The sequence below is a fragment of the Centropristis striata genome, chromosome 11, assembly GCF_030273125.1.
Source record: "Centropristis striata isolate RG_2023a ecotype Rhode Island chromosome 11, C.striata_1.0, whole genome shotgun sequence".
Classification (NCBI taxonomy): Eukaryota; Metazoa; Chordata; class Actinopteri; order Perciformes; family Serranidae; genus Centropristis; species Centropristis striata.
The window spans coordinates 18,254,206-18,264,975 of record NC_081527.1 but is presented as its reverse complement, the minus strand read 5'-3'; the positions used below and the strand labels follow the sequence as shown (position 1 = coordinate 18,264,975).

The 10,770-nt window shown below is 37.7% G+C and overlaps 1 protein-coding gene across 3 annotated transcripts in view; it reads left to right on the top strand.

Annotated features, from left to right (window-relative positions):
* The first annotated feature begins 2,046 nt into the window (after positions 1–2,046).
* The window catches only part of LOC131980032 (BTB/POZ domain-containing protein KCTD1), a 48,985-nt gene continuing 40,261 nt past the window's right edge, over positions 2,047–10,770 (top strand). Inside the window, exons 1-2 of one of the 3 annotated variants that reach the window (XM_059344163.1) lie at positions 2,047–2,248; positions 10,118–10,254. In XM_059344163.1, the coding sequence (XP_059200146.1) occupies positions 2,191–2,248; positions 10,118–10,254 (195 nt within the window). In that variant the 5' untranslated portion in view covers positions 2,047–2,190. Of the gene's footprint in view, positions 2,254–8,723; positions 8,905–10,117; positions 10,255–10,770 lie in introns of those variants that run through there. The other 2 variants (XM_059344165.1, XM_059344164.1) reach the window with 2 other exon arrangements.

Here is a 10,770-nt window from a genome sequence, read left to right as displayed (position 1 = left end):
GCATGCGAGCTGCAAAGGCCAAGTCAAGCCTGCAGTGTGCCTCTCACCCCCGCTTGATGCTCATTTGAAATATAAATCATTTTTATTTCAACACTGAGTCCCACTTATCTTTTCAAATACACTGCACATTTGTGGCAGTACACACGCTTTAGTGCAAATCCATCTTGATAATTGTCATATGCCGAGTGCAGTGTGGACAGAGTGAAACATGGTCATGCACCATCTAAAATGTCCTTAGAAGAATTTGGTTTCATTGGCATTCACACACCCTGCGTAGTTTAAATCATGTAAAATGAAAATGTGCTCTTATGAGGAATGATATTGCAGACCATAGTGACAAGGAGGATATAATCTAGAGAATGGAATCATTAAAATGAGCATTAATATTGAACGGGACTGTCAATCTAGAATGGTCTTATCCTTCACCATATTTATTGTATTCTTACCTAATCACTCTACATTTATAGCTGCTTTCATTCATTCGCATATTGATTTTGTGTGGGCGTGTTCGTGCGTGTGTGCATGAATGCGCTCGCGTTTGTGTGTATGGGTGTGTGTGTGCGTGTTACCCCAGGGTGCTTGTTCGCTAATAGAGTTCTTTAGTCACAGATCTGTGTGACAGGTGGCCCTGCTGGCCTCTAGTGTGTGCTCAGTACAAGTGCTCTCCTGGGTGAGAAGCTGTCACATCCACTTACACAAGGGAACAATTCCTCAGTCCCCCTTTCTTTAAACACAACTACCTTCCACCTCCCTCCAAAAACAGTCCACTTTCACAGTTCCACCATTTCAAATTCACATTTCCACCTCCCACACCTCTCTGCAGCATGCGAGCACATACGGCACAGCCTACTGTGTGCGCAAATATCCCCAACAAAATATCAATACGCTGTAAAGTTCATTGGGGAATCTACTACTGGAGAGTATTGAAATTTGCTGAAATATTACTGGCACAGATGCATGTCTCCATGCCTGTGTCTGGAGGATATTTCACTTTCACTTTTGACCATAAGTACACACACACACCAAGTAGCCAAACAATACACTGTATGTGTGTCTATGTTGGAAAAAACAGTAGGAAGACCTTTTTGTGTTGTGGTCTATGCTGTGAGAGCTGTCTCACCACAGAAAAGTTCTTTTCTGTGCTTTATACTTGGCAGTAGAACCATGTAGGGAAGAAAATGTCATTTTTGTTCTGCATCAACTATATGTCACCACAGGGAAATATTCCTCCTATGCATGCTCTCCAAAACATTCACTGTAGGCTACCAATTATGCAGTTTGAACTCAGGCATAAAGGAGAAAAGAGACATCTGAATTTATGAGTTTCTGTAGCCCTATACTAGGTTACACGACTTTACACAAGAGAAATATTATATTGGAATGCAGACATTTCTGGTGAGGTAGTATCTCTTGTGATCACTGGCTATATTGAAGGTTCTAAGGTCATGTGCGATGACACTGGGGATTATTCATCTGATTAAAGTGATTCTAAAGCTTTTGGGACCTGATTTATTATTATTTTTCACCATTATTGCTGCCAGTAGCCGGTTAGCTTAGCTAAGAACAAAGATTGGAAACAGGGGGAACCAGCTAGCCTGTCTCCTGCAAAGCCAATAAATATTTGCTTGTTTGTTTTATCCGTACAAAAACAGGAGAGTAAAAATAACATGTGTGTTATTGGGGTTTATGTGCCAGACTATTTCTTGGCCAGGTGCAGTAACTTCCAGCAAAGACAAGACTGAAGGAAGTTGCTGCGTCTGGCCAAGAAATAGCCCAGCACATAAACCCCCACAACATGCAACATGGAATTTGTGTCCTTTACACAGGCTAGATGTTTCCACTTAGTTCCAGTCTTAGTGCTAAGCTAAGCTAACCAGCTGTGAGCTGTAGCTCATATCGAACTTACAGACTGTAGAGTAGTATCGATCTTCTTATCTAACTCGCAGCAAGAAAGCAAATATGTACATTTCCCAAAATAGTGGTGCCCTTGCATCTAGTATCCGCAGGACAAAAGGAAAAGCTGCTTTAATATCTTCTTTTATGTTTTCCAGATATATACCTAACAATGCAGCAGTTAATTAGATTATTGCTGCTTTCCAAACAACTCAAAACTAGAAAAGTTCAATGGGAGAGCAAATCCATCTACCCCGGCTTCATGAAAAAGGATTAAGGATCTGACATCACACAACAATGGCAACACCCAAGGAAGCGCACATTAAAAATGGCAAACCATCAACTAAAAGACAATGTAAAGTATGAAATCTTTAATGAGAATATTCACAGTATCATATAGTAAGACTTGTTCTGCATATGTTTCCAAGTACAAAAGGCTGTAAAATGTAATTGTCATCTGTTTGCTCATGCTCTATTTCTCTTCCACTGTTATATATGCGAGGAGGCTACTGCTGCAAGTTCAAATGTGTATACAACTTGGACAAGTTTGTCACGGTCAGCCATGTTTTTTATGGTTTACATTTGGTATTGTGCACCTGGAACATTTTGAGGTCAGAAATGAGAAATTTGAGCAGGGAAATTCAAACCTCCAACCTTGAGTGTAAAGCAGCATAAGACTGAGTGACTTTTTAAAAGCTACATCACTTGGAGGTGAATGTACAGTATGTTAAAAAAAAACACCTTATTAAGCTATTACCTATTACCACTCTTAAGCCATTATGTCCTCAGTTAAGCCATTGCAGTATTCATGTACAGAGGGGGACAGTCTAGAATTTCACAAGCTTGAGATTTCAACACAACTGCAAAGCCATCATCCTGTTAATAGAGGGATGTGACTGATAGAAATATGAATAGCTTCTGAAAGCTGGGAGGGAGCTCGTACTGTGACAGTACATCCACCATTAAGTTAATATTATATAATGCCACTGGAGTTGTCACTCAGAATGCAAAGCCGTGGGTCTGTGTGGAATCTGTAGGTGGCGGGAGGTCTCTGTGTTTCAAAGCACACTGGCGCCATCCTGAGGCACCACACTGCACCTGCAGCAGGGTTATTCTGCAGGCAGCTTATAGAGGTGAAAATGTTTGATATGTTAAATGTTAAATATGTCAAAATGAATACATTTAAAAAGACCTTACTTATGTTACAATCATTGATTTGAACATAGTCTGTTATTCAATTCATATTGGCAGTGCAAGGCGATATTTAGCTGCTCTCTATTTTAGGAAATACCAAATAAAAGAAAAATATTCTACAGCCTACTGAAAGGTGTTCATAATACACACTGTAAGTATCATGTTATAAGACAAATTATGTTTTTCTCCCACATGATGATCAACTCCTTAATTCTAACTTAAATGCATTCTTCCTGATATTTTTGTAAGATTTCGCAGGTGACAGTTGGTAACATAATATAATTCAGGCAAACAATAATACATATTTGATAAAAAAGCTGCAAGTAAATTACAATAGATGTGCTGCAGGGTTTTTGTTTTTTATATAAGTGGGGCTACAGTCCTGCATCCTGACCTGGAGCCATAAATCTTTATTATGAACCAGGCATGCACACAGAAACCCTGCATAACCCATTTACGAGACAACATGCAGTAAGAATAGATTCACTTACTGCTTACTATGTGTATGGTGTAGTAGAATGTGATATGTTGAATTATAAACTATAACTATTTTATTATATTATTTAAAAAAATGCAAGCTAGTATTCTTTTAGACTCATTTTTACACAATAATATTTATATATTTTTGCAGCTTCAGTTAAACATGTACTGGTAGGTAGACTTATTACTGAAACAATTATGATCAAGTACTGCAGTTCCATAAAGTCAGAGAACTCTCTGGAGACGGACAAATGGTCAAAATCGATGTAGCAGAGGCTGATATATGCTAATTTTAGGTCCCTAGAGGTCAAGTTCTAAAAACACATCACACAATGCAACACAATAACAGGCCAAACTGTGATACAACAGATGACGTGATCAAGGTTATTTTTCAGACCTTTGAGAGATCCCATAAAAGCTTACATATTGTAAAATTTGTGGAGAGCAACTCACAAACAGATGTGTGGTCAATTTACTTTCTACTTCTAGTTAGTTTGCCTTTAATGTTTTCTGTTTAATCATTGGCTTGATAGTCTTGAGCTCAGGACATCTGTTGCCCCGTGGGCAGTTCATGCAAAGCCTTCAGTCTGTCTTTTAGACTGCCAGGCGGCTCTACATTCTGTCAGCAAGGTGACAGATGAAATGAGCAAGTGATATATTTCTTTTAGTGGGCCCGACTCCAACATCAGTCTATTTTTGGAAAATGAAGAGGAATAAAATGTTACCAGCACTGAGCAGAAGAGTGAGAGTCCATCTAAGAGTGGATGGGTGTACAGAGTGCAATGAAAAGGACGTGCTTGGCACTGAGGCTAAAGGAGCAATGTTCAATGGCTTTCCACCAGAGACTAATTTATTAGTGGAAGTATGCTAACAAAGGGTTGAATCAATGACTACTATGTATGAGTAAATTAATTCTCCCAATCCATGATTCAATTTGACTTTCAATTTCAAGGTCGCAACGCTGTTAGATTTTCGATTAAACTTTCTATTTCTTAGCACTGACAACTACGCCATCGTTAGACAATCGAGTCAGGGGCCATTTGGTCAATTTTATAAAATGTATTTAAAAATCTAATAACAATAACTTATTCCACTACTCAATTAGGAATAAACTGTTAAACAAAAAAATAAAAAAAGAAGAGCTGTTAGATAGCAGAAGGGTACTTTTATCAACAACCAGAGTTTCCTCACCTGCAAGAGTCACCAGATTCTTGTCAATGTTGTTTTCCCAGTCAAATCTATTATAGCATAGCCATTGCTTGTTTGTTACGTAACTCACAGGGATATGATGATGATCATGAGCTAATTTCTATTCATTTTCAATTTAGAATATAAATCATGACATGCCATGAGGCATTGTAAATTTAAGAAAATTGATTCACTTGGTAGGAAGAAGAGCTACCAGAGAGGTTTTATAAGTAAAAACATGCTCTACTGCCATCCTGTTAAGGAGACTGTGCGGAAGATTCTATAGTAAAATACAAGAAAGGGAAAAACCTTTATTGCCAAAGCAACCAAATGCAGATAAAGGCCTCTATTTGTGCAAACACATTTTCTAAAGTACAATGGCTTATTTATTATTCTACAGCCTCTGCTGATTGTAATCTGTCCAATCAGTTTGAATGGTCCTTGTTTTGTAAACAAGTACTTTGGTTTTCCCTGTTTTATTGCGCCCACTCTTAGGATTGCCCTTCTCAGAAACCTCTTATACAAGACATAACCAAAATCAACTGACAGCATCATTAGGCGGTGCTCTGTCATGCCTGAGATTCAAGATTCTCCTCTAAAACAAGAAGTTCATGTTTTCTTAATGGGGTTCCCTTTAACCCACTGACCGGCGCAGCAGGATGGAGCACAGAGTGTGGATGACTTTAAAGGGTGTTTGGCATTTCCTCTATCTGCTGGCCTTGGTAATTTGAGAGCTAGTGTGACATTTCAGACTGAAAGTGGATGAAGGCAGAGGAATAAAGAGAGTGTTTTGGGCTTTGGCGCAGTGCTACCTCGCAACACTTCTGGTATAAATAAGTGATTCTTTCCCTCTTAGCTTTGATGCCCTTAAAGATGTTTTGCACAATGACGAGCATGGATGAGAGGAGTACTAGAATATTATACTCAAGAAAAAGCACAGTTGCTTTCACACAAGTTAAGTAACAATGATATACTCTTAAGTAACGTTTTACTGATATAATACTACTGTTAAAAAAAATCAAATAACACATTTATGCTACTATACAAATAGCCTTAAATGTCAACATTTACACTACTGTACCAATATCACACCATTAATATAGAAACAAAAACAAAATAATACATTTCTATAGATGCTACTTTGCATCCTGCATACAACTGATGGCCAAATAAACAACCACCTCCCTTAATGTAGCATTATTAGAAATAAGCAGAAAAGTGGATCAGATCAAACAGCAAATAAAAAGTCTATGGACACTATAGCAAGTGCAACAAGCATTATTAAGCCACATAAACTAAACAGCCTCACACTTCTTATAGAATCAACAGCAAAATAAAACAGCAGCAAGTCAGACACCACATAAATGTATAAACAATATAAATTCCACAGCAGTTGCCGCCACAAACCACACTTATTAAAGCAAAAGGAGAGCTGCACAGTTTTTGCACACTGGACACTTGCACACAGCCGGGTGCTTGTAACAATCACAGTTTGTTGTTGTACTCGCCATTCTCCATTATGTGAGTCTTGTGCACATCCTCAATCTGCTCCAGGTTTAACTTCTCTACGTGTTCACTCTCAGTGGAGAATATAGTCTGAAGCTCCATCTAGTTATAGACCACAAGCACAAGGTCATGGTTAAAAAACAGGTCTTTATACCTCTTTCGGACCAACCAGTGAGACTTGGGTTGAAAGAGAAAATTAATAAAAGATTAAATTAATTTAAATGCATGTATGGATGTATTCAAATGCATGCCCCCTTAGTACTTAAATAGCTATCATATCCAGCAAGCACATTTATAGCTTACAGATGCATGCAGAGGTCAGCATATTTTGCAGCTTAATCATAATAATTCCTAAAGTGTAGCTTTACACTTCATACACTCACAAAGGATATGCAATTTGTGCACTTGAAATACACCATAGAAAACAGAACTGTAGCAATATACTCAGTGTAGTATTAGAAGGTAGCGTTAATTGTGTATATTGCATATACCTATAAGGTTTTCTTATTTGTTTTATTTTTATTCTATTTCATTTTTCAATTTATCTATTTGTATATTCCTGAATATTATGCTGCTGTAACACAAACAATTCCCCTTATGGTTGAATAAAGTCTGTCTGTCTGTCTGTCTATCTATCTACTTGTGGCTAGGCTAGGTAAAGTGCATACGTTAATCAAAGATACCGGTAAATGTAGGCCACTAACTACGCCAGGGGCTAAATCTTCATTCATTTGTGTTTGTTCTTTTCTTCTTTCTTCAATGTTATATTATAGCATGCAATTAAGTTTTATGCACCTAATATTTAACTCGAAGGCTAATCTCATGTCATACTTCTTTGGAGCATTGCTTTCAAGGTGTTGGTGAATTAAGATGTAGGCTACAGAACACGAGCTAGACAGTCATTAGTTCATCCTGTAAACTTGTTATCTTTTCCTTTATTTATACTATTCTCTACCTCGAACTTTCATTCCCTTGTTATTGTTGTTGGACCATCGGAAACAAGCTCTGAGGTTTTCTCTCATTTAGTGGGTGAGTCAGAGGTGTTTACCAATCAGCTGCGATGTGTATATAAACTTCAATACTATACAAACTGTGACATCACATGTATAATGTATTTGCTGGCTTAATGACTCTGGAACTGAAATCTTAGGCCTATGAAACATAACTTTTTAATGAAAGAATGCCTATTAAAATGCAGTCTTCTTGGGTAACACAGGGTTACCAAAGATCAATATACAAGGCGTCCATTAATGACTGAAAAAAGCCCAAATAAGTTAAATTTGTCATTACAGAGAGACTTATGCTTGAAAGGAGAATCCTACTTTCAAAAGCTGAGGGCATATCAAAGTTATCCAAAAGAATCGACCATTTGTTGTTTAATTAATTTTGTTTGGAAAAAATATATATATTCAGGACTTCAAAACTTCAAACACCATTTCAAATTAATTGGTTCATAGCATTGATTCATAACCCATCAATTTTGTGGCATCTTATCCTAAATTATGTTTTTAGTGGCCTGCATGGAGTGTCTTGTATTTTGTAACAATAAAATTAATTAAAATCACAATCCAAATGCCAAAACTTTCATTGTGCTTCCTGACTTGGTCTCATAATTTCTCACCACATAGCTTTTATATTTGGGATAATAAGGGCATACTTTATAAAAAAATGGCTCAACCTTTCTTTCCTGTTTTTAAGAACAAACTCAATGAATATGCTATGTGGTTGCCATAAAATATTCAAAGAACTTTAATGCTCTGACGACAGTGCTATTATATGCAACCTTTCTGACTGGAGGGATTTTAAATCATCTTTGAACTGAAGTTGGTGCTTCGACGAATAGCAATATCGACATAGTCCCCTCAACATTTCTGTTCCACCATTGGCATTTCAGCATTTAACATGTCATATCCACACCAGGGACTATACAGATCAACACACAGGACACACACCTGTTGACTCTGTCATTTGTTGGTTTGTCAGGTTGTGCTTAAACCAGTGATTAATTGAAGTTTATTTGTATTTGTATAAAAGTTGGTTGTCTATGAAGTAGAAAGATGTGAATCGTATTTAAATTGGCCCTTTATGACTAGAGAAAACTAAGAAATAAGCCTGTGGTATACCCTTTTGCTAAAGAGTTGGGAAAACCTACAACACCCAGAATGCACCGGGCTTGTTGTTCGTGGGCCGAGAAGCGGATTGGATGGGCTTGACCAGAGCTTCCGGTGTGTCAAAATCTTTTTGGGCGAAGCCGGTTTGCATGAAAAAGTTATGTTTGACAACTTCTGTTCTTCCACAAAAATACTTTTAATGATAATGGTGGGTACATGTATTGTTCCCGGGTTCAATGAGTTGAAGAGGAAACGACGTGCTGGTGTGAGTTATTATCGGCTGCCAGTAAAGGATGCAAAGCGCTGTAAGCAGTGGCTGAGAGCTGGAAGTAATCTTAAAAATGGAGAGAACACCGCTACAGAAAGTCATCAAAACCTCCGAGTTTTTAGTCTCCATTTCAAACCACAAGACTACGAACACAATGTTTTGGGCCAAAAGGGGAAAAAAACGAAATAAAATGTCATTCCGTCTATTAAATTGGACGAAGAATTACCTGCTGTGTAATGTTCTGCCCAACACCGTCACGTACAGGTAAGCTGTCACCCTGGTGATGCCATCTCACGTCACACTTTGAAGAGCCACGGTCGCGTTAGCCTCTCTTAAAAATTGATTGCATGTTGAATTGTTGCAAAATTTCTAAACGTAAGCATAATAAGTATGTGAGCCACAACAAATACATTAATAATACTTCTACTTATATGACAATGATGACTATAAAGTATGACAAAGGTGATGGATTAATAATCAAATTAAAAATATAAAATAGGTATTTTATAATATTTCATAATGTTATTAATGCAAGTTACAGCAGAGAATGCAAAAACAGACAAAACATGGAGTTTCTATCTGGAGTACCTGATGACAAGGTATACAAAAATATGCTGAAGTTTTCTGATAATATTAGTCGACATGGAACTGAATGTACTTGATATCAATTTACTTTCTAAGTATTATGAAAAATATAGCAATAATTGAACATGCAAGGCATGGCAAGAGTGTCTGGAGAAATGTTTTGCTCAACCAAACATCAAAATCCAATCCCAAAGCCAGATAAAAGTACAGATTCAGAGAGTTTAGGAAAACAGAGCAGTAAAGCCTGAGAATCAGGTACAGACTCGCAAGCAAATACCTTCAGCGTAAACCACTGGGACTAACTGGTGATATACAGGTGTATAAAATAACATAGTAGTTCGGGGTGAGTCTGGCGAGCAGGCGGATAAGGCTGATGAGGGGTACAGAGAAGGTGATGATGCTGAGGTTGGTTGGGCTGGTGCAGGGCAAGGAGGGTAAAAAGAGGAGAAGTCACAAGATCAAAAGGCATCATATCATTGGAGTACAACACATGCAAAGTAATATGTGGTCTGCAGTTACCAACAGGTTCAATAGGTGGAGCATGATAAAAAAAACACCTTGGTTTTGTGAGACCTGGCACACCCAAAGAGCACCCAAGCAGAAACCATCCCTTTATTTTAGTGCCATCTGCTGTAACCCTCCAACATCGCAGCTTCAGTTCCACTGTGCATGTGTTGTACCCCACTGGCCAAGTGACTGCTCCTCTTTTTACTCTCCTTGGTGCAGGGAGGGCTGGTGATAGCAAGTGATGAACAAATACGCTGGAATAAAAACAAATTCTAGTGTTTGGTTCATAATGTTCTGTTTTGACTATATTGCTGTTCACATTATACAATACAATTTCTGTGATAAAACCTGCCATTACACTGACTGTTTTATGTTGACATTTCAGTGCCTCCATACAGCGACTTCATCAACAGCCTCCAGTGCTCCGGTGCAACTTTGGCTACAACACCGATCTCAGCTGCAGGGATAGATGATGAGAAATCGGGACTGTATGTCACACAATCCACAAAAACAAGCACAAAGGTAAGAAGTGATGGTGGGTTGTTGATTAACCTTACAGTAACTTACAAGCACAATGACTAAATACCTGTCTTAGATATCAATTTCATTTGAAGCTTAAAAAAATACACACTAAACATATTTATACATTTTATTGTCATAACATATTATGCAGGCGGTAACACTTTTGACCCTGTCATAAGTATGACATGACACCTGTCATGAACAAGAATACATCTTTATGAAGTTTTATGACTGCTGTCTTTGAGTGTCATTTAGTAAATGATGACATATCCCTGTTTAAGAGAAATGTAATATGTGGAGACTGTAAAACATCCCTGATGAATTATAAAAATGGAAAAAATATCAAGCTGCTTTTCCGTAGGCATCATAATGAACACCCCAACTTTTAAAAATTAATTTAAAATGTGTTTTTCTTGTTAACTTGTTTTCTTAAAATGAGGACTAAACTATGTGATTTGCAAGCAAAATCCCCTACCTCCGACAAACAGCTGCTCAGAGCTGCAAAACTCTTATAGC